The sequence below is a fragment of the Sphaerodactylus townsendi genome, linkage group LG06, assembly GCF_021028975.2.
Source record: "Sphaerodactylus townsendi isolate TG3544 linkage group LG06, MPM_Stown_v2.3, whole genome shotgun sequence".
Taxonomy (NCBI): Eukaryota; Metazoa; Chordata; class Lepidosauria; order Squamata; family Sphaerodactylidae; genus Sphaerodactylus; species Sphaerodactylus townsendi.
Window position 1 is genome coordinate 667,735 of NC_059430.1, and position 27,574 is coordinate 695,308.

General features: G+C 50.7%; 1 protein-coding gene across 4 annotated transcripts; it reads left to right on the forward strand.

The window, feature by feature from the left end:
• On the forward strand, positions 1–27,531 carry PCYT1A (phosphate cytidylyltransferase 1A, choline). Of its 4 annotated transcripts, none has more exons than XM_048501850.1 (10): positions 1–97; positions 10,715–10,867; positions 12,795–12,833; positions 15,179–15,278; positions 19,527–19,643; positions 20,002–20,153; positions 21,542–21,620; positions 22,334–22,476; positions 23,957–24,145; positions 25,618–27,531. In XM_048501850.1, the coding sequence occupies exons 2-10, from the start codon at positions 10,751–10,753 to the stop codon at positions 25,822–25,824; spliced, it is 1,143 nt and encodes a 380-aa protein (XP_048357807.1). In that variant the 5' UTR covers positions 1–97; positions 10,715–10,750; the 3' UTR covers positions 25,825–27,531. The 4 variants fall into 4 exon arrangements, with proteins under 4 accessions (XP_048357807.1, XP_048357810.1, XP_048357809.1 ...); XM_048501851.1 differs by having other exon boundaries at positions 13–97; positions 10,712–10,867; XM_048501853.1 differs by lacking the exon at positions 23,957–24,145.
• Positions 27,532–27,574: the final 43 nt, after the last annotated feature.

The following is a 27,574-nucleotide window of genomic DNA, read 5'->3' on the forward strand; positions in this document are numbered from 1 at the left end:
TCCGGTCCGGGCGGAAGCACTTCCTGTTCGGCTCAGCCCCGTTGGCGCTGGGCGAGGGAGTCCGAGCAGTCGGCGACAGAAAGCGGCGGTGCCCCAGGTAGGCTGGGGCGAGGCGGGGCTGGGCCGGGACGTGGCCGGCTGGTCGGGGCGGCCCTGGGTGGGGAAGGGAGGCCGGGAGCAGAAGCCACCCGCACCCCCGGAAGCAGCCCCAGCCCCGTGAAAGGCTCCCCCTGCCCAGGTCCAGCGACACCCGCCCTCTTCCTGGGCTCGCCGGTGCTCCCTGCCCGCCATGATCCTCGGACCGAGTTGGGGGGGGGGGGCAGGTTGGAGGTTTATGGGAGAAATGGGAGGGGGGGTGTTGTTGAGGGAGACTGGCAAGGACCCGGGTGGAAACCTGCCGAGCTTTGGTGTGGGGGTGGGGTGCGGGGGGGGAGTGATCGATGGGGTTGCCAACTTTCAAGTGGGGCCTGGAGATATGATTCATTCCCAGGCTTCAGTTGTGGTCCAAGGTGCTCGGGAGCAGCAGCAGCAGCCGCAGAAGGCCATTGCTTTCCCGTCCTGCAGGTGAGCTCCCAAAGGCACCTGGTGGGCCACTGCGAGTAGCAGAGAGCTGGACTAGATGGACTCTGGTCTGATCCAGCAGGCTCTTTCTTCTGTTCTTAAGGCCATTGCTTTCACCTCCTGCAGGTGAGCTCCCAAAGGCACCTGGTGGGCCACTGCGAGTAGCAGAGAGCTGGACTAGAGGGACTCTGGTCTGATCCAGCAGGCTCTTTCTTATGTTCTTAAGGCCATTGCTTTCACCTCCTGCAGGTGAGCTCCCAAAGGCACCTGGTGGGCCACTGCGAGTAGCAGAGAGCTGGGCTAGATGGACTCTGGTCTGATCCAGCTGGCTCTTTCTTCTGTTCTTAAGGCCATTGCTTTCACATCCTGCCTGTGAGCTCCCACCCAGGGCCATCAGTGAGTAGCAGAGAGCTGGACTAGAGGGACTGTCTGATCCAGCAGGCTCCTTCTTCATGTTCTTAAGGCCACTGCTTTCCCCGGGTCCTGCAGGTGAGCTCCCAAAGGCACCTGGTGGGCTACTGCGAGTAGCAGTGTTCTTAAGGCCATTGCTTTCACCTCCTGCAGGTGAGCTCCCAAAGGCACCTGGTGGGCCACTGCGAGTAGCAGAGAGCTGGGCTAGATGGACTCTGGTCTGATCCAGCTGGCTCTTTCTTCTGTTCTTAAGGCCATTGCTTTCACATCCTGCCTGTGAGCTCCCAAAGGCACCTGGTGGGCCACTGCGAGTAGCAGAGAGCTGGACTAGAGGGACTCTGGTCTGATCCAGCAGGCTCTTTCTTATGTTCTTAAGGCCACTGCTTTCCCGTCCTGCAGGTGAGCTCCCAAAGGCACCTGGTGGGCCACTGCGAGTAGCAGAGAGCTGGACTAGATGGACTCTGGTCTGATCCAGCAGGCTCTTTCTTATGTTCTTAAGGCCATTGCTTTCCCGTCCTGCAGGTGAGCTCCCAAAGGCACCTGGTGGGCCACTGCGAGTAGCAGAGAGCTGGACTAGATGGACTCTGGTCTGATCCAGCTGGCTCGTTCTTATGTTCTGATGTTCTTATGAAATGATCCAGTGGTCCAAGGGATTGTCATCCCCTCTTGAGGTCTCTCCGTTCCCCAGATCCTGCCCCCCCCCGATTGTAATCCCCAATTCTTCAGGAGATCCCTCTATCAGAGCAGCAACCCTATTTGGCAGGGCATCCTGTTGAGGGGTGTGGGGGCTTTATTTGGGGTAAGGAGCATTAGTTGACTTAGGCAGACTTTGACAGAGACACCCCTAGCGTGTAGTGGCGTAGGAGGTTATTCCCCTAACCACCTCCCCCCCCCCTCTCTCTCACACACACACACACACAAATATGTGAGTCAGGTTTGGTTGCTCAGAGTTGTGATGGTGGGAACCAGCAGACCTTGGAAGGATGTGTCATTCTGTTGAAGGGGGGCATGGAGAAGAGAAGAAGAGTTTGGTTTGATACCCCTCCTTTCTCTCCTGTGAGGAGACTCAAAGGGCCTTACAAACTCCTTCTCTTCCCCTCCCCATAATAGACGCCTCGTGAGGTAGGGGGAGCTGAGAGAGTTCTGCGAGAACTGTGACTGGCCCAAGGTCATCCAGCAGACTTCATGCGGAGGAGTGCGCAAACAAATCCAGTACACCCGATAAGAGTCTGCTGCTCATGTGGAGGAGTGGGGAATTGAACCCAGTTCTCCAGATTCGAGTCTCGTTTAACCACTAAACCACGCTGGAGGAGTTAGGTTAGAAGTTAGCTTTGTTGTGGTTATGAAAACCAAGGTTATCCCTGTATTTATTTACTTAGTGCAACACATTTGTTACCACATTAAATAAGTTACAAGGTGCAGTGAAGGTTAAGGTTTGTGGAAGCAATAATTAGAAAATGTGGTCATTGAAATACAAAACCCAGAAGGCTGTGCATTTAGTCCAGCTGCTAAATTTCTGGGGTGATTCCTACCACAATAACAAATTGTCAAAGCCTATATTCAGCGTACACTTTCCATTCCATTCCAGAACCTTTATTAGGCATAAAACTGGTGTGTGTGAAGAATTCCAAGTACAATAAGAAGGTCATTATTGCACAACTTGTAGTACACAGAGTAAAAATATAGCAACAGCTTCCGAGATTTCAGCATTAGAATTATTTAGAAGCTGAGCCATTTTTAACTTATCAGAAAGGAGCATAAACCCTGTTGGTAATACAGTCCTCAAATCAGTTCTAATGTTGTTTTATTTTGAACAGTAAAACAAAAGATGAGAAAGTGAATCAGTTTTTTTTATGGACTGGGGATGTTTTCCAATCTGGAAAGTGACAAGTATGCATACTCATACACAAAATTTTGCAGATTGTGATTTTAAAAAAGAGCTTAGAACAACAGAGAACAGAAGGGTTGTGAAATTTCTATGCAGATCTTGTGATACAGCATCTGACTGAACAGAGACATACTCAGTGAAGGAATGTTAGGAATTAGTGTTGGGAATTTGTTCCTCTTAAAGAAAAGTCGGCCTTGTTTTATCTCAGAGCGGGGGTTCTACCTGGACCAGTGATGGCGAACCTTTTCAAGACCAAGTGCCCAAATTGCAACCCAAAACCCACTTATTTATCGCAAAGTGCCAACATGGCAATTTAACCTGAATACTGAGGTTTTAGTTTAGAAAAAACCAGTTGGCTCCGAGGCATGTGTTACTCAGGAGTAAGCTTGGTGGTAGTGGTGGCTTTGCTTTGAAGCAATCGTGCAACTCTTCCAACGGGTGAATCATGACCCTAGGAGGGTTTACTCAGAAGCAAGCCCCATTGCCAGCAGCCAAGCTTACTCCCGGGTAAAGGGTTGTGCTTTAGTTCTTTGCATGAAAATCAGTGGGATTTAACAGTGCTTAACAGGGTTACCTACACTGCTTCCCCAAAACTAGGTCTTAGGTTTAGTGCTAATAATCGAGCCCAGTGGCCCAGGCCAGCCTAGATGTGGGGGGGGGGGGCACTCTGTTTGTACGTGCCCACAGAGAGGGCTCTGAGTGCCACCTCTGGCATCCGTGCCATAGGTTCGCCACCACTGACCTAGACCCCTTTAGAATTGTGCTTCTCTTGGGCCAGTCAGAGTTCTCTCCGAACCCTCTCAGCCTTACCTCACAAGGTGCCTGTTGTGGAAGGGGGGAGGGGAGGGAATTGTAAATAACTTTGAGAGACTCTTTAAAGGTAGAGAAAAGCGGGATATAAAAACCAACTATTACAGGGGGTTGGACTTGATGGCCCTTGTGGTCTCTTCCTGCTTTATGATTCTGTGCTTCAGTGCAGCAGTGGCGTAGGAGGTTAAGAGCTCATGTATCTAATCTGGAGGAACCGGGTTTGATTCCCAGCTCTGCCGCCTGAGCTGTGGGGAGGCTTATCTGGGGAAATCAGATTAGCCTGTGCACTCCCTCCCACGCCAGCTGGGTGACCTTGGGCTAGTCACAGCTTCTCGGAGCTCTCTCAGCCCCACCTACCTCACAGGGTGTTTGTTGTGAGGGGGGAAGGGCAAGGAGATTATCAGCCCCTTGGAGTCTCCTGCAGGAGAGAAAGGGGGGATATAAATCCAAACTCTTCTTCTTCTTTGTCCATCCTGCCGCTTGTTGGAGCAAACAGGCTTTAATCTAACTGTTGTGTTGAATGAAAAAAGATGTGTGCTGTCGAGCTATGGCAGCCTTATGAATATATTAGATGACTTCTGTGGCGCTTCCCCTCCCTGCGCAGGGCCCTTGGGCGATGGAACCTTCCCTCCCTCCCTCCCTGTCCTGGGGGTTGTCCTCCCCAGAAATGTCCTTTTCCAATTGGCCCGAGGGGCCAAGAAACAATTTAGCCCACAGGGCGCCTGGTGTTGACGGCTGCCCCCTCTGGCTTCTCCAGCTGTCTCTTCCCTAAACCTCCTGTGTGTCAGGCCCAGCCCCGCCGCAGTTGCCTCACTAACAGCCGGAGTTGGCTAGACAGCTGACGTGCCACACCCAGTTGCCTCTCACTGGCCGAGCGACTGCTGCCTGACGGGAGGTGGCCCTGGCACACCCTCCCCTAACTTGGCAGAACCGCCTCACGAGCTGTCTGGCCCTTCCACCCACTCCACACCCCTCCCACGCTGGCCACCCTGCTGCATGGGCGGCTCCTGAAGCTTCCCTTTGCTCTCCCTTAAATCCCCTTCCCAGACTCAAAACCCTCCCTGGCCCAGCTGCAGCGCGTCCACGCCCGAGCTGCATCGGGCTCAGCTGCGCTCTGGGCGCGGCCGGAGCTACGGAGCTTCGTATCTTCGAAGCGTTCTCGTGTCGAAACCCGGCGGTGCTTTTCCTGGCGGTATCACCTGTGGCTCCCCAGCCACAGATGCAGGCAACGCTGCAGGAGAAGCGCTACTGAGGCTACTGACCATGCCCAGCCTGGAAAACCCACAACGCCCTGGTGATTCCGGCCGTGAAAGCCTTCGGCAATACAATAAGGTTTAATCTGTCCCTTTTCCTAATCGTGATCAGAAAACCTGGGCTCAGCTGTGGAGGAGCGGTGATAAGAACATAAGAACGAGCCAGCTGGATCAGACCAGAGTCCATCTAGTCCAGCTCTCTGCTACTCGCAGTGGCCCACCAGGTGCCTTTGGGAGCTCACGTGCAGGAGGTGAAAGCAATGGCCTTCTGCTGGCAATGCTGCTCCTGAGCACCTGGTCTGCTACAAACAATCTGAGATCAAGGCAGATCAAGACTGGTAGCCATAGATCAACTTCTCCTCCATAAATCTATCCAAGCCCTTTTTAAAGCCCTCCAGGTTAGTGGCCATCACTACCTCCTGTGGCAGCATATTCCAAACACCAATCACACGTTGTGTGAAGAAGTGTTTCCTTTTATTAGTCCTAATTCTTCCCCCCAGTATTTTCAATGGATGCCCCCTGGTTCTAGTATTGTGAGAAAGAGAGAAAAATTTCTCTCTGTCCACATTTTCTACCCCATGCATAATGTTATAGACTTCCATCATATCCCCCCTCAGACGTCTCCTCTCCAAACTAAAGAGTCCCAAAGGCTGCAGCCTCTCCTCATAAGGAAGGTGCTCCAATCCTTCAATCATCCTCGTTGCCCTTCTGATCTGGAGGAACCGGGTTTGATTCCCCGCTCTGCCGCCTGAGCTGTGGAGGCTCATCTGGGGAATTCAGATTAGCCTGTGCACTCCCACACACGCCGGCTGGGTGACCTTGGGCTAGTCACAGCTTTTCGGAGCTCTCTGAGCCCCACCCACCTCACAGGGTGTTTGTTGTGAGGGGGGAAGGGCAAGGAGATTGTCAGCCCCTTTGAGTCTCCTGCAGGAGAGAAAGGGGGGATATAAATCCAAACTCTTCTTCTTCTTGAGATCTGACAGAATCCGGCTAGCCCAGGGGTAGGGAACCTGCGGCTCTCCAGATGTTCAGGAACTACAATTCCCATCAGCCTCTGTCAGCATGGCCAATTGGCCATGCTGGTAGGGGCTGATGGGAATTGTAGTTCCTGAACATCTGGAGAGCCGCAGGTTCCCTACCCCTGGGCCGCTAGCCTGGCCCACCCAGGTTTTCATCGCCCTATTAAATAGCAAAATACCATCTTCTTCCACGTTTTGCCCTGCAGCTGAAAAACACTCTGATTGACAGCATTTGCAGCTTCAGGGCAGGGCTTGAAGGGAGCCTGGGTGGGAATTCTGCCAAGGGCGTGAGGCCTGGTGATCAGGCTTTCCCTTCCAGCCAGTGCTGATTTCCTGTTTCGGTATTGACATAAAGGTCACATTTCCTTGTGTGTCAACAGGAGTTTGACTGGTTGTTGCTGCAGTTTTTGTGTCTTCTGATACCCCTTTTGCAGTTCTTTCCCACCGATTCAGCTGTTCTCAAAACTAAACAGTCGGGGGCATATTTGTCTCATCCGTTATTGTTCCTGCAGAGCTGCCAAAAATGTGAAGGGCCCAAGACAAGTTATCTGCTGGATTTCTTGAAGTTCCCAGCTTACATAAGATCATAAGAACAAGCCAGCTGGATCAGACCAGAGTCCATCTAGTCCAGCTCTCTGCTACCTCGCAGTGGCCCACCAGGTGCCTTTGGGAGCTCACGTGCAGGAGGTGAAAGCAAGGGCCTTCTGCTGCTGCTGCTCCTGAGCACCTGGTCTGTTCAGGCATTTGCAATCTCAGATCAAAGAGGATCAAGATTGGTAGCCATAGATCGACTTCTCCTCCATAAATCTGTCCAAAGTCCTTTTAAAGCTCTCCAGGTGAGTGGTCATCACCACCTCCTGTGGCAGCATATTCCAAACACCAATCACACGTTGCGTGAAGAAATGTTTCCTTTTATTAGTCCTAATTCTTCCCCCCAGCTTGGAGGCTTCTATTACAAGCCCAGGCAGGACTTGCTTAGAACTACTGCAGTGTCTTCTTGTGCAGGCGCAATAGCTTATGTAGCCTGCGTGGTGTGGTGGTGAAGAGCAGGTGCACTCTAATCTGGAGAACCGAGTTTGATTCCCAGCTCTGCCACTTGAGCTGTGGAGGCTTATCTGGGGAACCAGATTAGTCTGTGCAGTCCAGCACATGCCAGCTGGGTGACCTTGGGCTAGTCGCAGTTCTTCGGAGCTCTCTCCGCCCCACCCACCTCACAGCAAGATTGTTTGTTGTGGGGTGGGGGTGGGGGAGGAGATTGTAAGGCCCTTGGAGTCTCCTTATAGGAGAGAAAGGGGGGATATAAATCCAAACTCTTCCTCTTCTTCTTCTTCCTGAGCGGGGACTTACGTAATTCTCCTCTTTCCATTTTGTCCCCCCAATAACTCTGTAAGATAAATTATGCTGAGGAAATATGACTGGCCAACGGTCATCCAGCAAGCTTCCAAAACGGAGTGGGGATTCAAACCCAGGACTCCCATCTCCTTGTTCTGTGGTGGTGAACCTTTGGCACTCCAGATGTTATGGACTACAATTCCTATCAGCCCCTGCCAGCATGGCCAATTGGCTGATGGGAATTGTAGTCCACAACATCTGGAGTGCCAAAGGTTCGCCACCACGGTCCTAGTCCAACACTCTAACTACTATTCCACACTGCCTCTCATTAATTAAATGGCCACTTAACGTCAACTTTTCTTGGGCTTTTCCTGGCCTTTGCCGGTGCTCAAGGCCGACTCACTCTTTGTGTGTCTGCAGTGAAGGGAGCAATAGGGACTGGAATCTTTTTCCATATAGCATTGCCAACCTCCAGGTGACGCCTGGAGATTTCCCATTTTAACAACTGAGTTCCGGACGACAGAGATCATTTCCCCTGAGAAAATGGCTGCTTTGGAGGGTGGCATCTGTGACATTATGGCCCACCGGGATCCCTCCCCACTCCCAAATGCTGCCTTTCCCATGCTTCAGCCCCCAATCTCCAGGAATTCCCAACCTGAGCCTGACTTAGAATCACAGAATCATAGAGTTGGAAGAGATCCCAAGGGCCATCCAGTCCCCCCTGCAATGCCCAATCAAAGCACTCCTGTCAGACGGCCATCCAGCCTCGCTTTAAAAACCTCCAAAGAAGGAGACTCCACCACACTCCGAGGCAGTATAGTCCACTGTCAAACAGCCCTGACTGTCAGGAAGTTCTTCCTAATGTTTAGGTGGAATCTCTTTTCCTTCTCCTTGAACCCATGACTCCTGGTCCTGGTCTCTGGAGCCGCACAAAAAAAAAAACTTGCTCCCTCGTCCACATGACATCCCTTCAAATATCTAAACGTGGCTCTCATGTCACCTCTTAACCTTCTCTTCCCCAAAGAAAACATCCCCAGCTGCCTAAGTCTCTCCTTGCAGGGCATTCATTTCAGACCTTTGGCCATTTTGGTTGCCCTCCTCTGGACCTGTTCCTGTTTCCAGCTTGTCAATATCCTTCTTGAATTGCAGTGCCCAGAACTGTACACAATATTCCAGGTGGAGGAGGAGGAGTTTTGGATTTATATCCCCCCCTTTCTCTCCTGTAAGGAGACTCAAAGGGGCTGACAGTCTCCTTGCCCTTCCCCCCTCACAACAAACACCCTGTGAGGTGGGTGGGGCTGAGAGAGCTCCGAGAAGTTGTGACTAGCCCAAGGTCACCCAGCTGGCGTGTGTGGGAGTGTACAGGCTAATGTGAATTCCCCAGATAAGCCTCCACAACTCAAGCGGCAGAGCTGGGAATCAAACCCGGGTTCCTCCAGATCAGAGTGCACCTGCTTTTAGCCACTACGTCACTGCTGCTCCCAGGTGAGGTCCAGAAGAAGAAGTGGCAGTTTGGGAGAGAGACCCACTTACAGGGAGGGCGTTGTACCAGTCGTCATCAAGTGGTCAACATTCAACCTCTCCAGTCATTTGGGTCCCTCTTTATTTATTTATTTTTGCCTGGGGAAATAAGTGATTCTCCGAGTTCCGGGATCCGCCTTAAACAAGCAGCTGGTAGAATCCGAGGCTTCGGTGTGGCTTTGCTCCAGATGCCTGTGAGTCAGCAAAGAAACACTTTCCAACTTGGCACCGTCTTGTGCCACATGATCCTGGCGCGCAGCCCACCTCACAGCTCAAAGATAGAGGACTGCCCAGTCTTAGAGGCAGGACGGAAAGTTCCGGAACACTCTCATGTTTACAGGGGTGGACGTGTGTGGGCTGAGCAACCGGTTGTATTGAGTTCATATCTGCCCTGATAGCTTGCTCCTCGGGGCTGCACGTTGAGGAGTATGCAGAAGGACAGACCTATTCCCCCCCACCCACCGGCCAGCCCTATTAATCAGTTACAAGACTTCCCTCCCCTACGTTCCCGGCTTCCCTTATCCGAACTAGATCAGTTTCTGCCCCTTTTGGGCTCAAAGGCAAAATCACTTCCTCATTCCATTCTGTGATGTTCTGGGGTAAAGAATTCATGTGAGCAGGGGGGCACGCTGGCTTGGCTCCACTCCCTTCAGGAAATCTGAATATCTCTGTCAGAAATTCACATCTTCATCTTAGAAAAAACTGCTTGGATTCCAAACGGGTGTTTTGGGCTTCAAAACGGAGCTCACCGATACTTGGTTCTGTGGCCCGAGTCTAGTCAAGAGCTGCTCTCTGCCTCTCATTCCCCTGTTTTTTGGATGACAACTGGCACGTTGTCACCTCTGTTCTCGTGTGTGGGGGACTCTGTGCCTTTTCAAACTTGTGATGCTGGAGCCCAGAAGTAGCAATTCTTCTTGAAGCCAGGGTGTTGTGGGTTTTCCGGGTTGTATGGCCGTGTTCCAGTAGCATTTTCTCCTGACATTTTGCCTGCATCTGTGGCTGGCATCAGAAGAAATGCCAATATTTGCATGCATTGATAAGGATATTATAGACCAGTGATGGACACCCCTTCCTTAAAGGAGAGAAGAAGAAGAAGAAGAGAAGAGTTTGGATTTATACCCCCCTTTCTCTCCTGCAGGAGACTCAAAGGGGCTGACAATCTCCTTGCCCTTCCCCCCTCACAACAAACGCCCTGTGGTGGAATTTAGGGCTGAGAGAGAGCTCCGGCTGTGGCTAGCCCAAGGTCACCAGCTGGCGTGTGTGGGAGTGCACAGGCTAATCTGAATTCCCCAGATAAGCCTCCACAGCTCAGGCGGCAGAGCTGGGAATCAAACCCGGTTCCTCCAGATTAGATACACGAGCTCTTAACCTCCTACGCCACTGCGTATAAATCCAAATTCTTCTTCTTCTTTGTGAGGATAAACTGGGGGGGAGGCAAATTATGTCAGCCGCCGTGGTTCCCCATTGGGGAGAAAAGTAGGGTATAAATGGAACAAATAAATCTGCGAAATAAAACGGCCAGAGCTGTCATCGCCACTGAAACGCTGGCTTGGAAAACGTGCTGGCTAATTTGCCGGAGGACGGGTGTTCTCGATCTCTGGCCCGCTGCCCGGAACCGAGAACTGAAATAAGCCCTGCTGTCTGTCGCAAACCTCTGTCCAAATTCCAACATTCCGGCTGTGTCATTGGAGAACGACGCCTCTCGCTGCCAACGGGCTTTATTGCCCACTTCTCACTGCAGCAGATAAGACTGCTTGAGAAAGCTGCTCCGGCCGGTCGTGTTCCCATCGTGGGCTAAGCCGCCAGCAGGTGTGGTGGCCACGGCCAGCCCCAATTTGCGCCGGGTCTCCTCCGCGCAGAGCCCCCGTCCGGCTGATTCCTTTCCCCCGAGACTGAACGCACCGTCTTTGTTCCAGCAGGTTTTCCCCTCTGACCTGCAGGACCCGATTTGTGGGATGGAGCCGCTGGGCTCAGCCAGGTTGAATTCCAGGAAGAGAAGGAAAGATGGGGTCGGGCCCAACGGGGCCACGGAGACGGACGGCATCCCTACCAAGATGCCCCGGAACTGTTTGGTAAGCCAGGTCTGGAGGAGGGGGCGGGCTACGGATCAACAGTGTTCTTTCCTAAGCAGCTGACTTTCACTTCGCACTGATGACCAAAGCAAGAGGAGGGCAGCTGGAGGGATTGTGGAGAAGGACTTCGGGCAAGCCGAGCCTCCTTCAGCTTAGGAGAAAGGCTGACCGGAGTTCCTCTGGGCATAACTGAGTCCGAAAGGCCTCTCCAAACTAGCAAGTTCCAACTACCGTGTTTCCCCGAAAATAAGACAGTGTCATATAATAATTTTTGCTCCAAAATATGCGCTATGTCTTATTTTCAGGGGATGTCTTATTTTTCTGTGTTCTGTTCGTCGGGCATGCTTCCAAACAAAAACTTTGCTACGTCTTACTTTTGGGGGATGCCTTATATTTCGCACGTCAGCAAAACCTCTACTACGTCTTATTTTCAGGGGATGTCTTATATTCGGGGAAACAGGGTAGCAAGTTCCAACTATGTGTCAGAAGTGGGACCTGCCCCCTCTCGACCTCAGACCAGGAGGCGCCAGACGACGCATCGGGGCTAGCGGCAAGAGGGCGAAGTATGACCTTCTACCCTGTTTCCCCGAAAATAACACCTATCCTGAAAATAAGACCTAGCATGATTGTTCAGGGTTTTTGGAGGATGCTTGAAATATAAGCCCTTCTCCAAAAATAAGCCCTAGTTGGCGCAGCTGATCTGGTCACGTGGGGGGTGCAAAACCATGGAAAAAAAATAAGACATCCCCTGAAAATAAGCCCTAATGCATCTTTTGGAGCAAAAATTAATATAAGACCTTGTCTTATTTTCGGGGGAACACGGTATGTATCTATACATGTCACCTATTAATGGGCCTTTTGTTCTGTTTCAATGCACTTAGCAATGTAGTTAAGTAGTGCACCCCTGTTGGGGCTCCGGAAGGGAGGAGGGAGGAATGCGCGCCCGACAGGACACTATCACCTTGGCCTTGAAATGCCTGCTTTCGAAAACATAGTCTTCCACACTGCGTTGTTCCCATAATCCAGGGGTGTCCAACTCTGGCGCCCCAGATGTTCATGGACTGCGATTCCCACCACTCCCTGCCAGCTTAACAACTTAGCTAATGCTGGCAGGGAACTGATGGGAATTGTAGTGCCACCTAGTATCTGGAGGGGCAGAGTTGACACCCCTGCTATCTGAGAAGGAGGGGTGAGACCAGAGGAACAGCTGTAAAAAGCCAGATTTCCCAGAACTGGCTTTTTAAATTATTTTATTTATTTTTATTTTTTCAAACTTATATACCGCCCAATCCCCAAAGGGCTCTGGGCGGTGAACAACATGAAATTCAAATACAAATAAAACATAAAATCAAATATACAATAATCTCAAAAATATATAAATTAAAATGCAGCAATTAATATATAGCAACAATGCCTCAAGTTAAAATCCTTTTTCTGCTTAAAGCCCTCCTCCCGAGGAGGAGAGAAGAAAGGGTGGAGTTCTGTAGATGATAATGAACCCAAATTTCCATGAGGGATGGAAGGAGGCAGGAGGCACTTTCAGCTGGCTGGGCACTCCAAAGGGCCGGTGAGGAACAGCTCTGCGTCTTACAGGTCCCTGGCGAACTCACCAAAGGTCCCGGAGGGTCCCGGATAGCTGGAGGAAGAGTGTTCCACCAGGCAGGGGCCAGGGCTGTAAAGGTCCTGGCCCGAGTGGAGGCCAGCCGCATCATTGAGGGGCCGGGGACTACCAGTAAATTGGCCTCTGCTGAGCGCAGAGGTCTAGTGGGGACATATGGGGTAATGCGGTCCCGAAGGTTACCCCATTTGAGGCTGAGTGCCTCTTGCCACCCTAGTAAAGACTTCTGATTTTAAAGCTAGAGTCCGCTTATTGATCCTTGGTCCAGGACCTAACACTGTGCTTGCTTTGTGTCCTTCTATGTTTTAGGACAGTGATGGGGAACCTCTGACACACCACAACAGCTGGGTTTGTTTTCCTCGCATTTCATTTTTATAATTATTTGGCATTTTCTTATATATTCTATCGCGCCACCCATGATTGGACAGTATTTTTGAAAACAAATGAAAATGTAAAGAATTGTTTCTCTTTTGTTTGGCGCGAGGGGGTGGGGGGGTTGAGACGCCAGCAGAATCAAGTTAGGCATTTTCCAAATTTTTGACACGCCGGGCCCAGAAGTTTTTGCCATTACTGTTCTAGGACACAGGCAGGGTAATGGTGCTGATTCTGGACGAGACTTTGGACTCCATCTTATCGCCGGAGGACCAAGTCACTAGGACAGCCCAGACTGCATTTTTCCATCTCAGACAGGTGCGGCAGCTGGCTCCCTATCTCTCTAAACCCGACCTTGCCACAGTAATCCATGCAATGGTCAATGGACAAAGAGGAACCTCTGTTAACCCCTGTTAAGCCCCACTCCCAGCAGCCTCAGCTCTCAGTAGCCTTACAAGGAGAAAAAGAGATAACCCCTGCAAACCCCTGTTAAAATACACTGTTTTAAAAGATGTGGCTTTGAGAAAAGCCCTCCAAAATGAACGCCAGAGCTCACTCTGCTCTTCCTGACCCAGTCTTCTTCTCCACTGCTTCTCCTCTCTGCTGGTTCCAGAGACTGAACTAAAGACTGAGCTCCACCTCAGGGAGCCCCACCTCCGAAAGCACTATTGGGACAAAGAGGAATCTCTGTTAACCCCTGTTAAGCCCCACCTCCCAGCAGCCTCAGCTCTCAGTAGCCTGCACAAGGGGAGAAAAAGAGATAGCCCCTGCAAACCCCTGTTAAAATACACTGTTTTAAAAAGATGTGGCTTTGAGAAAAGCCCTCCAAAATGAACACCAGAGCTCACTCTGCTCTTCCTGACCCAGTCTTCTTCTCCACTGCTTCTCCTCTCTGCTGGTTCCAGAGACTGAACTAAAGACTGACTCACCTCAGGAGCCCCACCTCCGAGCAGCCCAGGACAAAGAGGAATCTCTGTTAACCCCTGTTAAGCCCCACTTCCCAGCAGCCTCAGCTCTCAGTAGCCTTACAAGGAGAAAAAGAGATAACCCCTGCAAACCCCTGTTAAAATACACTGTTTTAAAAGATGTGGCTTTGAGAAAAGCCCTCCAAAATGAACACCAGAGCTCACTCTGCTCTTCCTGGCCCAGTCTTCTTCTCCACTGCTTCTCCTCTCTGCTTGTTCTTATGTTCTTTCTTATGTTTAATGGTCACTTCAAGAATGGACGACTATGACTCACTCTGTGCTGACTTCCCTTTGTTTTTGACCCGGAAATTAAAGTTCGTTCAGGATGCTGCCGCTTCCTGGGGCAGCCTGTCGTGATCATATAACACCAGTTCTTAGAGAACTGCCCTGGCTGCCGGTCGAGTTTTGGATCATTTTCAAAGTATCGGTACTGACCTTTAAGGCTTTGAACAGTAGTGGAACTGCATATCTTTGGGACCGCATTTCCCCATTTTACCCTACAAGGCTTCTCCATTCGTCGGAGGGGAACCTCCTGGCGATCCCCGGCCCGAGGGATATCCAATTGGCCATGCTGACAGGGGTTGATGGGAATTGTAGTTCATGGACATCTGGAGAGCTGCAGGTTGCAGACCCCTGCCCTAGAGAGCCAGTGTGATATAGTATTCACTGTTGGGTTAGGTTTGGCACTCCAGATGTTATGGACTACAATTCCCATCAGCCCCTGCCAGCATGGCCAATTAGGATCTAGGAGACCCAGATTCGAATCCTCCCTCCGACATTAAAGTTTGCTGGGTGACCTTGAGCCTGTGATATTCTTGGCCCGACCTACTTTACAGGGTTGTTGTGAGGAAAGGGGGACGATTGAAGTTGCTTTGTGTCTCGTTGGGGAGAAAGGTGTGGTTTAAGGAAAGTCAATTAAACAAACAGCTTGCAGAGGTCCGGCTGACGGCAATCGTTGATTTATTCTGAAAATCCCACATCACCCCTCAGAATCTGATTGGGTGATTTTTGTATCTAGTGTGCTGTGGGTTTTCCGGGCTGTATGGCTGTGTTCCAGTAGCATTTTCTCCTGACGTTTCGCCTGCATCTGTGGCTGGCATCTTCAGAGGATCCTCTGAAGATGCCAGCCACAGATGCAGGCGAAACGTCAGGAGAAAATGCTACTGGAACACGGCCATACAACCCGGAAAACCCACAACACACTAGTGTTTCCAGCCGTGAAAGCCTTCGACCATTCAATTTTTGCGTCCCTTTCTAGGACCCCCTTCAACCGCTTTGTCCCTGCAGATGCCTCTTCGCTTAGCTTGGGCTGACCTTTTTCTCTTTGTTCCCCTTGTTCTCTCCTTGTCCCCTCAGGGTCTTCGGGAGCCGGCTCCATTTTCCGACGAGTTAAAAGTGGATTACAACAAGCCATACATCCGGGTCACGTATGAGGAGGCCTTAGGAGGGACCCCGCGTGAGTAGCTGTAGTGCAGTGATGGTGAACCTTTTCGAGACCAGGTGCCCAAATTGCAACCCAAACCCCACTTGTTTATCGCAAAGCGCCAACATGGCAATTTAACCTGAATACTGAGGTTTGAGTTTAGAAAAAAATGGTTGGCTCTGAGGCGTGCGTTACTCGGGTGTAAGCTTGGTGGTAGTCGGTGGCTCTGCTTTGAAGCAACCTTGCAACTCTTCCAACGGGTGAATCATGACCCTAGGAGGGTTTACTAAGAAGCAGGCTCCATTGCCAGCAACCGAGCTTACTCCCAGGTAAAGGATCGCGCTTTAGTTCTTGGCATGAAAATCAGTGGGATTTAATAGCGCTTAACAGGGTTACCTACACTGCTTCCCCAAAACTAGGTCTTAGGTTTAATGCTAATAATCGAGCCCAGCGGCCCAGGCCAGCCTAGATGTGTGGGGTGGGTGGGGGCGACTCTGTTTGCGCGTGCCCACAGGGAGGGCTCTGAGTGCCACCTCTGCTCTAGTGGGACCTTGGCCAGCGGAAGCTGTGGCCGTCTTTCTTTCCACCTGGACCCTTTCACCCTTCACTGGCTGTTATATAAACTTGAGCCTGGTCAAAGCAAAAGAGCCGACGTGAGGGTAGGGTTGCCATCTTGAGTCTGGGAAATGCCTGGACTTTTGGAGGCGGAGCCTGGGGAGGGCAGGGTTCAGTATCATAGAGTCCATCCTCCAAAGCACCATTCTTTCTGGGGGGAGCGGATCCCTGTTGTCTAAAGATCAGTTTCAATTCCAAGTGATCTTCAGCCGCCTTCTCCTGCCAAGGAGGTCAGCTCTTTAACATGGCAGGTAGAGCTAACTCCAGGTTTGGAAATAGAAGAAGGAGAAGAAGAGAAGGAGAAGAAAAAAAGAAGAGAAGGAGAAGAAGAGAAGAAAATAATAATAGTAGTAATAATAATAATAATAATTATTATTATTATTTTTATTATTTTGATTTATATCCCCCCTTTCTCTCCTGCAGGAGACTTAAAGGGGCTGGCTTTCTGCCTTCATATCTGATTTTGTTTAGATATTTAAATATTAAGCTTTTAGTCAGTGCTCCCCTGGAGCTATCTGCACGTACTATCTGTCAAAAATGTCCTTATTAATTTTTTTTAAAAAAATTAAATTAAAATGGCGCGCGCCGTTGGGGTTTACAATCTCCTTGCCCTTCCCCCCTCACAGCAAACACCCTGTGAGCTGGGTGGGGCTGAGAGAGCTCCGAGAAGCTGTGACTAGCCCAAGGTCACCCAGCTGGCGTGTGTGGGAATGTACAGGCTAATCTGAATTCCCCAGAGAAGCCTCCACAGCTCAGGCGGTAGAGCTGGGAATCAAACCCGGTTCCTCCAGATTAGATACACGAGCTGTTAACCTCCTACGCCACTGCTGCCCCTAAATACCTAGAACCATAGAGTTGGAAGAGACCCCAAGGGCCATCAAGTCCAACCCCCTGCCATGCAGGAACACACAATCAAAGCTCTTCCAACGTATGTTCATCCAGTCTCTGTTTAAAAACCTCCAAACAAGGAGACTCCACTACACTCCCAGGCAGTGAATTCCAGTGTTGAACAGTCCTGACGGTCACAAAGTTCTTCTTAATGTGTAGGTGGAATCTCTTTTCCTTCCCCTTGAATCCATGACTCCTGGTCCTAGTCTCTGAGGCAGCAGGAAACGTGCTCGCTTGCTCTTCGACATGGCATCCTTTCAAATATCTAAACATGACTATCATGTCCCCTCTTAACTCAAAGCAGCTCCGCACGGCACATGGCTCCTTAATTAAATAAGCAGAAACAAATAGAATTTAAAGAGACAACCCACAGCATACTGAAATTTATGTTCATGCTTCTGTTTACTCTGACAATAAAACGGAAATGTGTTATTCACTTTGGCAGCTTTATTATAGGAGTAAACATTTGCCCTGATTAATAATCATGGATTGTGGAAGTTCAGGCTGATGTTTGCACAACCTTCCTTGCCCAGAGCGAGGGAGGGAGGGGGCGTGCGTGTGAAAGGCAGGTGGGAAAGGCATTCCAGCACATTCAGAGGGCACGTGTGCCTCATTCTCCTTTGCATGAAAGAGAAACTGCCAAGGTACCTTTAAAGGGGATGATAAGAAAGTAGCCGTATTATCAAGAAACGAAGGATGGAGAGCTGCTCTGAATTCTTTTTGGGAGTGACCCACACTTGAAGCTGCCGCGCTGAATCATTTGCTAGGGATTCCTTGGGCTGACTCAGCCTCCGTCTCAATCCACTCAGCGAAAATTCAAAATCCCCTTAATCTCCTGTCTGTTAATAGCCGAGGAGTCATCGGAGGGGAAGTCCAGGGTTATTTCAGAATGATGCGGAGGATCACAATTGCTCCGGGCCAATTTATTACGCAGCAGTGGCGTAGGAGGTTAAGAGCTCGTGTATCTAATCTGGAGGAACCGGGTTTGATTCCCAGCTCTGCCGCCTGAGCTGTGGAGGCTTCTCTGGGGAATTCAGATCAGCCTGGGCACTCCCACACACGCCAGCTGGGTGACCTTGGGCTAGTCACAGCTTCTCGGAGCTCTCTCAGCCCCACCCACCTCACAGGGTGTCTGTTGTGAGGGGGGAAGGGCAAGGAGATTGTCAGCCCCTTTGAGTCTCCTGCAGGAGAGAATGGGGGGATATAAATCCAAACTCTTCTTCTTCTTAATAGCCGAGGAGTCATCAGAGGGGAAGTCCAGGGTTATTTCAGAATGATGCAGAGGATTACAATTGCTCCGTGCCAATTTATTCTTTGAATTGTCTAAGGCTTTCATGGCCGGAATCACTGAGGTTCTGTGTGGTTTCCGGGCTGTATGGCTGTGTTCTAGCAGCATTCTCTCCTGACGTTTCGCCTGCATCTGTGGCTGGCATTTTCTGAAGATCCTCTGAAGATGCCAGCCACAGATGCAGGTGAAACGTCAGGAGAGAATGCTGCTAGAACACGGCCATACAGCCCGGAAATCACACAGAACCCCAATTTATTCTTCTTTGACAAAGCACCAGCCCAGGTTTCGGGCAGTTGTGGGCCAGGCAAAGCCAGCAAGCCGAGATCCTCGAACTGTCTTAGTGAGAGTGATCTGGATGCTTTTGTAAGACCAAAGAATTGGCCTTTGACACAGCTTTGCCTCACCCCCCTGCGCTTCTCTCGCTGGATGATTAGGTACTTCCTGAAGGAATTTTTGACTCTTCTGAGCTAACATTCTGAAGAGGTAGAGCCAGCGTGGTGTAGTGGTTAAGAGCAGGTGGATTCTAATCTGGAGAACCGGGTTTGATTCCCCACTCCTCCACCTGAGTGGCGGAGGCTTATCTGGTGAACCACTCTCCTACATTCCTGCTGGGTGACCTTGCGCCGGGCACCGTTCTCTCAGAACTCTCTCAACCTCACCTACCTCATCGGGGGGTGTCACTGCCCAAATAAGGAGCTCCCTCCGCCTCCTGGCTGGGCTTCCTCAAACCCCAGCCGGTTTCGGTTTTCGTGGACTTTTTCTGAGCAAACTTTTTCTGGGTTTGAGGACGAAAACTGAGGCAGTTGACGAAAACCAAGACAAATTTTGCCCAGAAAAAGTCGACGAAAACCGAAACCGACGAAAACCGAAGTCAACGATAACCGAGGTACCACTGTATCTGATTAGTTAAGATCACAAATGCGTAGATGAGCGGAGTATGGAATTTGTGAAAATCTCTTTGTAAGTACTTACAAAGAGGAACAATATTAGAATATAAATGATGGGGGTTGGGAATATTAGAAAAAAAAATGAAACAGACTATAATGTTTAAGATAAACTCCACAGGTCAGTGAGTAAGATGTATGTTAGATTTCTCTTTTTATGTAGTAAATAGTATTAAATTGGTGTAAATATATGTACTTTATGAAACTAATATAGGAGATAGAACTTTTAAGAAATATAAACCATAGTTGGAAGTTTTCTTTTATGTATAAATTTCCTCGAAGCAAGGATTGAAATATATAGAAGATTCTATGTTTGATGAACTATGTTAGCAACAGAATGTTACAGCTGTAATAAGCAATTTTTAAACACTTGTGTATTAAGTATATGAGTAAATAAAGCATTTATAAAAAGAAAGAATTTGTGAATATCTCCCTAGGGAGACTGTAGAGGAAAAGACGTTCAATCTTGCCAGAGAAAATGCTCCCTGGAGTTGACCAAGCGCCTCATTCCTGAACTTAGATTTATTTTTCTTGTTCCTCCTGCAGTAGACCGGCCGGTCAGGGTTTACGCCGATGGAATATTCGATCTTTTCCACTCTGGACACGCCCGAGCCCTGATGCAAGCAAAGAGCCTCTTCCCAAACACGTACCTCATTGTTGGAGGTGAGGAAAAGTTGTGTTCACTTTGGGGCGGGGGGGATATTCGCCTGGCTGAGGGAACCACGTGTGTCACGAAGAATTAATAATGTTTCAGAGTTAATAATGCCCACAAAGCCCACAACTGCCTTTCCAAGAAGTCTGAGGGTTGGCTTCGTTGCTGACACACAGTGGCTTGCTCTAGCTCAGGGGTCTTCAAACTGTGGCCCTCCAGATGTTCATGGATTACAATTCCTATCAGCCCCTGCCAGCATGGCCAAGTGGTAGGGCTCATGGGAATTGTAGTCTATGAACATCTGGAGGGCCATAGTTTGAAGACCCCTGCTCTAGCTTGATTTGCGCCTGTCATTTTCCCTCCCTGCAGTCTGCAGCGATGAACTGACCCACAACTTGAAGGGGTTCACAGTCATGAACGAGAACGAGCGCTACGACGCCGTGCAGCACTGTCGCTACGTGGACGAGGTGGTGCGGAACGCCCCGTGGACGCTCACGCCGGAGTTCTTGGCTGAGCACAGGGTAAAGGAGACCCGGAGTGGTGTCGGACATCCTTTGACTGTCCCTGGAGGAAGGCGTGTGGGGTTCTGAGAGTCGGAACGGGAAGCCAGATGAGCTCTCCCTGTTCCCCGATTCTTCCCGATAATTGGGGGCTGGAAATCCGTCAAGGGGCTGGAGGGTCTTCACCATATTGTAGTGCCAGTTCCTGCCCTTGCCATTTTGTCCCAGACGCCCCACTTCCGTTCCCTGTCTCAAGCTGCCCGTGTATAAGCAACCCAGCATGGCCAGGCACCAAGCAAAGCAAAAGCGAAAAAAACATTGGGGCTCGTGGGAATTTTTAAATTGTTTATACACCCTTACGAGTTTCACGTGAGCTTCATCCGGGGATGTAGCTTCCAAGGCTGTCTATGGCATTCATTTTTCCTCCCGAAAGCACAAAACCCCATCCTGGTCCCCAGGCCGAGCATCCTCTGTCACCCACTCACTATTTTAAGAACATAAGAAGAACATAAGAACAAGCCAGCTGGATCGGACCAGCTCTCTGCTACTCGCAGTGGCCCACCAGGTGCCTTTGGGAGCTCACGTGCAGGAGGTGAAAGCAATGGCCTGCTGCTGCTGCTGCTACTCCCGAGCTCCTGGTCTGCTAAGGCATTTGCAATCTGAGATCAAGGAGGCTCAAGATTGGTAGCCATAAATCAATTTATCCTCCATAAATCTGTCCAAGCCCCTTTTAAAGTTATCCAGGTTAGTGGCCATCACCACCTCCTGTGGCAGCATATTCCAAACACCAATCACACGTTGCATGAAGAAGTGTTTCCTTTTATTAGTCCTAATTCTTCCCCCCAGCATTTTCAATGGATGCCCCCTGGTTCTAGTATTGTGAGAAAGAGAGAGAAATTTCTCTCTGTCCACATTTTCTACCCCATGCATAATTTTATAGACTTCGATCATATCCCCCCTCAGACCTCTCCTCTCCAAACTAAAGAGTCCCAAACGCTGCAGCCTCTCCTCATAAGGAAGGTGCTCCAGTCCCACAATCATCCTCATTGCCCTTCTCTGCACTTTTTCTGTCTCCTCAATATCCTTTTTGAGATGCGGCGACCAGAACTGAACACAGGACTCCAAGTGCGGTCGCACCGTGGCTTTATATAAGGGCATGACAATCTTTGCAGTTTTATTATCAATTCCTTTCCTGATTATCCCCAGCATAGAGTTTGCCTTTTTCACAGCTGCCATGCATTGAGTGGACATTCCCATGGAACTAGCAACTAAGACGCCTAAATCCCTTTCCTGGTCTGTGACTGAGAGCACTGACCCCTGTAGCGTGTGTGTGAAGTTTGGATTTTTTGCCCCTATGTGCATCACTTTACTTTACATTTTGCTGACAGCCTCTGTTGTCCAACCTGCAGATTGACTTTGTTGCCCATGACGACATCCCATATTCCTCTGCCGGGAGCGACGACGTCTATAAGCACATAAAGGAGGCCGGTGAGTCTGTGGCAGCCGTCGGAAGAGTGACCTTGCTCAAGTCAGACTTATGTTCGTCTGTCGAACGTCTCTGCAGACCCTTCCGCAAACCTTGGCTTCCTCCGATACAAATTGTTTGCTTAGACCAGGGGTGTCCAATTCTGGCGCTTCAGATGTTCATGGACTACAATTCCATCAGCCCCTGCTGGCATGACCAATTGGCTGGTGGGAATTGTAGTTTTGGAATTGGTGATTGGTGTTTGGAATATGCTGCCCCAGGAGGTGGTGATGGCCACTCACCTGGATAGCTTTAAAAGGGGCCTGGACAGATTTATGGAGGAGAAGTCGATCTATGGCTACCAATCTTGATCCTCTTTGATCTGAGATTGCAAAAGCCTTAGCAGACCAGGTGCTCAGGAGCAGCAACAGCAGCAGAAGGCCATTGCTTTCACCTCCTGCCTGTGAGCTCCCAAAGGCACCTGGTGGGCCACTGCGAGTAGCAGAGTGCTGGACTAGATGGACTCTGGTCTGATCCGGCTGGCTTGTTCTTATGTTCTTATCTGGTATAGCCCCCCCTTTCCCACGGTCTGGGGAATACCAATTATTATTATTATTTATGTAGTCCGTGAACATCTGAAGCGCCAGAGTTGGACATAACCCTGGCTTAGTCTCTTGATTATAGCTGCTGAGCATGTAGCTCAGATATATTTTCATGTTCTCTCTCACCCTTGTAGGAATGTTTGCACCAACTCAGAGGACCGAAGGGATCTCCACCTCAGATATTATCACCCGCATCGTCCGGGACTATGACGTCTATGCGCGGCGGAACCTGCAAAGGGGCTACACAGCCAAAGAGCTCAACGTCAGCTTCATCAATGTAAGTTCTGGAGTGATCCCCCGGCTTCCGAGAACCAGCGTGGTGTAGTGGTTAAAAGCAGCGGACTCTAATCTGGAGAACCAGATGTGATTTCCCACTCCTCCAGGGAGAGGGAGAGGAAGGAGTTTATAACTGCCTTGAGTCTCCTTATGGGAGAAAAAGCCGGAGTATAAATCCAAACTCTTCAGTGGCGTAGGAGGTTAAGAGCTCGTGTATCTAATCTGGAGGAACCGGGTTTGATTCCCAGCTCTGCCGCCTGAGCTGTGGAGGCTTATCTGGGGAATTCACATTAGCCTGTGCCCTCCCACACATGCCAGCTGGGTGACCTTGGGCTAGTCACAGGTTCTCGGAGCTCTCTCAGCCCCACCCACCTCACAGGGTGTTTGTTGTGAGGGGGGAAGGGCAAGGAGATTGTCAGCCCCTTTGAGTCTCCTGCAGGAGAGAAAGGGGGGATATAAATCCAAACTCCTCCTCCTCCTCCTCCTCCTCCTCCTCCTCCTCCTCCTCCTCTTCTTCTTCTTCTTGTTCTTCTTCTTCTTCTTCTTCAAAACAAATGTGCTTCATTGATGCAGTGTCTTTTTGGTAACAATCTGAGTGTTTTTCTGCACTGAGGTCGATTCCCCATGGTCGATTAATTGCGTGATACGCGAAATATCCCGGTTTCAGCAAGAAATCCCCACTGCTTGAGCAACGAACAGGGATTCATCCCGTTTCTGGCGCTTGTTCTCCCCCTTATCCCGCGTCCCGGCAGAACCTGCTTGCAAGTACAACTTTTTCCCTTAACACACTTTCGATCCAGTTTCGAGGGGAGGAACGGGGGTCCAATTTTTGTTTAAAATTCCCGCCATGGAGCATGACACAAGTGTAGCAACCAATCAGCTCTCGGCGGGCGCTGAGCGATGTGCGCGCAGCCTCTTCTGGGTTTCGATTTCGCTGTTGGTCTCAGCGAGAGACATTAGCATAGGACACAGGTGTCAATTTCGCAGCCCTCCAGATGTTGTGGACTACAGTTCCCATCATTCCCTGCCAGCATCATGCTGGCATGGGAGAACGAAAAACCGCTTAAACAATTAACCGTTCACCCTTCCAAACAAGTGAAAACTCGCTTACTCGCCTGAACGCTTAAACATTCATCCTTGCAAACGAGCAAACCTCAGATTGCAAGTAGCAGGGGAAAATTTCCCACCCCAAAAGGGTCCCGCCCCAACACGGCATGCCAGCCAATCAGGAGAGACCCGCAAAGGAGATCGCGTGGTAGTGGAATCCGAGCTAGGCCTACATGTCTTTGCTGAATACATGCTGTGGTGGGGAGGTTGAAACCCCGATGAAAAGGCGCGGTTTCTTTGCAAACTTGGTTTGATTTAGATAGAATTTCCCCGTGGGGAATCGACCTGAATTTGAACTTGGGTCCGAGTGCATGCCATCCTGTGCTTGAGGGTTACCGGCGTCATTACCTACCCGAACCCCCCCAATTTTCCAGGAGAAGAAATACCATTTGCAAGAGCGCGTCGATAAGGTGAAGAAGAGAGTGAAGGACGTGGAAGAGAAGTCCAAAGAGTTTGTCCAGAAAGTCGAGGAGAAAAGCATTGACCTCATCCAGAAATGGGAAGAGAAATCCCGCGAATTCATCGGCAACTTCTTGGAGATGTTTGGCCCCGAAGGAGCCCTGGTAATGAGCCCTGACTCCCCATCTGCCCCCTCTCTACCTGGCTCCTGGGCTTGCAATCACCTGTGTCCCTTGTATTGCGCTCTGCAGCACGTTCCATACAGGACTGGCACGTGGTCAAGTCCCAGAGCTTTATTGGGGACCCCAAAGCACTACTGTTATAGGAAGGGGGAGTTCTTGTCCACTTTCTCCAACCTATGCCATAAAAAAGGAAGTTTCTAGGGGTGAGGGTCTTAGGGGCAGGATACTGGACTAGATGGACCAGTGAGACAGAAAGCTGGACTAGATCAGTGGTGGCAAACCACAATCGGCCATGCTGATGGGAATTGTAGTCCATGAACATCTGGAGTGCCATAGGTTCACCACCACAGGACTAGATCAGAGGTGGGATCCAGCAGGCTCTCACAGGTTCCCGAGAGTAGGTTACTAATAATTTGTGTGTGCTGAGAGGGGGTTACTAATTGGCGATTTTGCCACGTGATTTTTGCCTTAGCTACACCCCTCCTGTCAGCAGTAGCGCGCAGAACTTGAAGCAGTCTAGCAGGAGGTGAACCGGTGTGCGTAGCAGACTGTGCCTGCGTGCATTCGTTTCCCGCCCAAGGACAGGCGCAGCGGCTGCGTCCTTGCCACAGCCCTGTCCAGGAATGCCCCGTCCCGGAATTGCCCAGCCACGCCCCCACCGTGCCCCGCCCAGCCCCATTGGCGCTACGCCACAGTTTGAATCCCACCACCATGGGAACCTGTTACTAAAATTTTTGGATCCCACCACGGGACTAGATGGACCAGAATGCGTGACTAGTGGCTGTTGGAGTAGATAAAATAGTGGCTAAGAGTGGTGGACACTAATGCGGAGAACCAGGTTTGATTCCCTGCTCCTCCAGTTGAAGCCTACTGGGTGACCTTGGGCGAGTCCTCTACGAACTCTCTCAGCAACACCTACCTCGCAAGGTGTCTGTTGTGAGAAGAAGGAAAGGAGTTGTAAGCCACTTTTAGAGAAAAGGGGGATATAAAAACCAACTCTTCTTCAGCTCTTCGAGGCCTGATCCAGCAGAGCTCTTCTTATGTTCTTATTAGCATCGGCGGGCTAGTCTGGGAAAATGTGTTTGCTCCCATTACTTTGTAGGTCAGTGGAGATTTGAAGCTCCTAGCCTGGTACTTTAGCCAATGAACCACACTGCCTCTCCATGGGTCTGTAATGATTCAAAGTATAGAGCAGTGGTGGTGAACCTTTGGCACTCCAGATGTTATGGACTACACTTCCCATCAGCCCCTGCCAGCATGGCCAAGAAGTTGCCGATGAATTGCCGATGAATTGTAGTCCATAACATCTGGAGTGCCAAAGGTTCGCCACCACGGTTCTAAGACTAGGGCTAGAATCAGGGTTAGGGTTCAGGTTAGGATTAGGGCTAGGGCTAGGGTTAGGACATTGCTTTAAACCTTCTGGCCAGCTTCTTAACCCTTTCTCTTCCCTCCAGAAACACATGCTGAAGGAGGGCAAGGGCCGGATGCTGCAGGCCATCAGCCCCAAGCAGAGCCCAAGCAGCAGCCCCACCCACGACCGCTCCCCCTCGCCTTCCTTCCGGTGGCCCTTCACAGCCCGGACGCCGCCCTCCTCCCCGGCCAGCCTCTCCCGGAACAAGTCCGCGGTCACCTACGACATCAGCGAGGATGAGGAGGACTAAGCGGGGAGGGGAGCCTCGTGGATTCGGGAACGGCCAGATCCCACCTCGAGAGGAGAAGACCACCACCGCCGGGGGAGCGCCGGGAAGTGAGCGCCGAGCAGCTGGCTCTGTTGCCGGGCCCTCTGGGGGGACACCCTTTTGTCTCAGAATAAGGTGGGGATTGGGACACAGCGCCATCTTTTCCAGCGACATCTCCTCTCCCCCTTTATCGTTTTTCTTCCTGTCGGTTTTGAGGGGAAGCGTGGCTCTTCTTTAAAAAAAAAACAAAGCAAGGTGTTCATTTCTTTTTTGAAGCCTTCTCCAATGGCTTTAAGTGAACGGCTCCGGTTGTTTAGGAATGGTTGGCCAGGCAGGGCAAAGGGGCCAATCCCCGGACACACGTCTTTGCCTGCCCGTCTGCTTCACCCATCGATTGCCTAGGGGCCGGGGCCGGTTTCCCTGCAGGTCATCCCCAGAACCTTTCAGTTCGCCCGCCTGCATGTGCTGGAGGAAGTAAAGAAAGAGCCAACATAGGCAGGCAGTAGAACCCCCGGGGCAAGAGGCAGCATCAGCTGGTGAAGTTACGAAACATGGTTTGGCTGCCCTAGATGCCAGAGCAGGGCTTGGGACCTTGCAAGTTCTTGAGGGCCCCCCGGATCACCACGTTGCCAGTCCTCAAGCGAGAAAGGCATGGCGGGGTCTGGAAATCAACAGAGTGCCCATAGATTTCCCACCACAACCCAACGATGCCATTGCATTTTATCATCCTGCCTTCCGTGTTTTTAATAAAAGAGTGGATTTAAAAGAGAGCAATTCCCATGTTCCCAAATTCATGCCAAGGGGCGGAGCCGGCTCGATCCTCCTGTGGATGTTTAGCAGGGGGCTGTGGGCAGAGCAGTTGCGGCACATCCAGGTAAATCACCTTTCTGCTGTACTGCGGGAGACTGCGAAGGCGGTGCTCTGCCTCTTTAGGCGTATTTCCCCCCCAAGACTTGAAAAGCGAGGGCCACATCAATCGTGCTCGTTGGACAGAGTTGGGAATACTTGACCCAATTCTCTACGGGGGTCTCTCGGGGCGTCTCGCCTCCATTTGGAATTTGCTGTTCAGCAGACAAACCAAAGAGCGCCGAAAGCGATGCGGCCTTTCTCCCGTGTTTTCTTTTTCTGTTTCTGGCAAAAGTTCACAGTCCTCTCCTCCGTGTCTGCCGTTGGCTCTTCGTGGCTGGGATGTGCTCACGCTTTTCTGAAATGTCTGTTCACCCCTCTCCACCGGTGTGCGTGCTCGGGCATGCGCCCTTCTTTCCAGACCCCTTTTCCCCCCTCACGAGATAGCATGGATCTCTGTCTGCACGGCTCTTCCTGCAGGCCTGCTCTCGCCCTCCGTGCACCAGGGTTTTTCAATGCTCAGGGATCTGTCGCCTCCTCTTTGCGATGGGAGGGTGACGGCCCCACGGTTAAAATTCTCAATGACGCTGTGCCGTGTCTCCCCCCCTTCCCCCGCCCTTCTGACGTCCGGCGAGACAGATCCAAGAGAGGGTCTGGCATGGTCCTTGTCATGCCTTCGGTGCGAGTTCTGTCGCCTGTCCTCTGGGCCCCTTGCAGGGTCTGAACTGACACCACACAGAAAGCTGCATCATGATGTTGTTGGGTTGTTGACTTTTCTTATTAACATCTTCGGTTGTTGACTTTTGTTATTAACTCTGTAATAAACGTTCAGATTTTACTGTCCACTCTGTAGCTTCGTGTTCAAAATGAATGAACTTACCCGGCC

Coding starts and splice junctions, on each gene's coding strand:
- PCYT1A (XM_048501850.1), top strand. CDS start 10,751: ATGGAGCCGCTGGGCTCAGCCAGGTTGAATTCCAGGAAGAGAAGGAAA. Junction 22,477..23,956: donor TCAACGTCAGCTTCATCAAT/GTAAGTTCTGGA, acceptor CCAATTTTCCAG/GAGAAGAAATACCATTTGCA. Junction 24,146..25,617: donor TTGGCCCCGAAGGAGCCCTG/GTAATGAGCCCT, acceptor TCTTCCCTCCAG/AAACACATGCTGAAGGAGGG.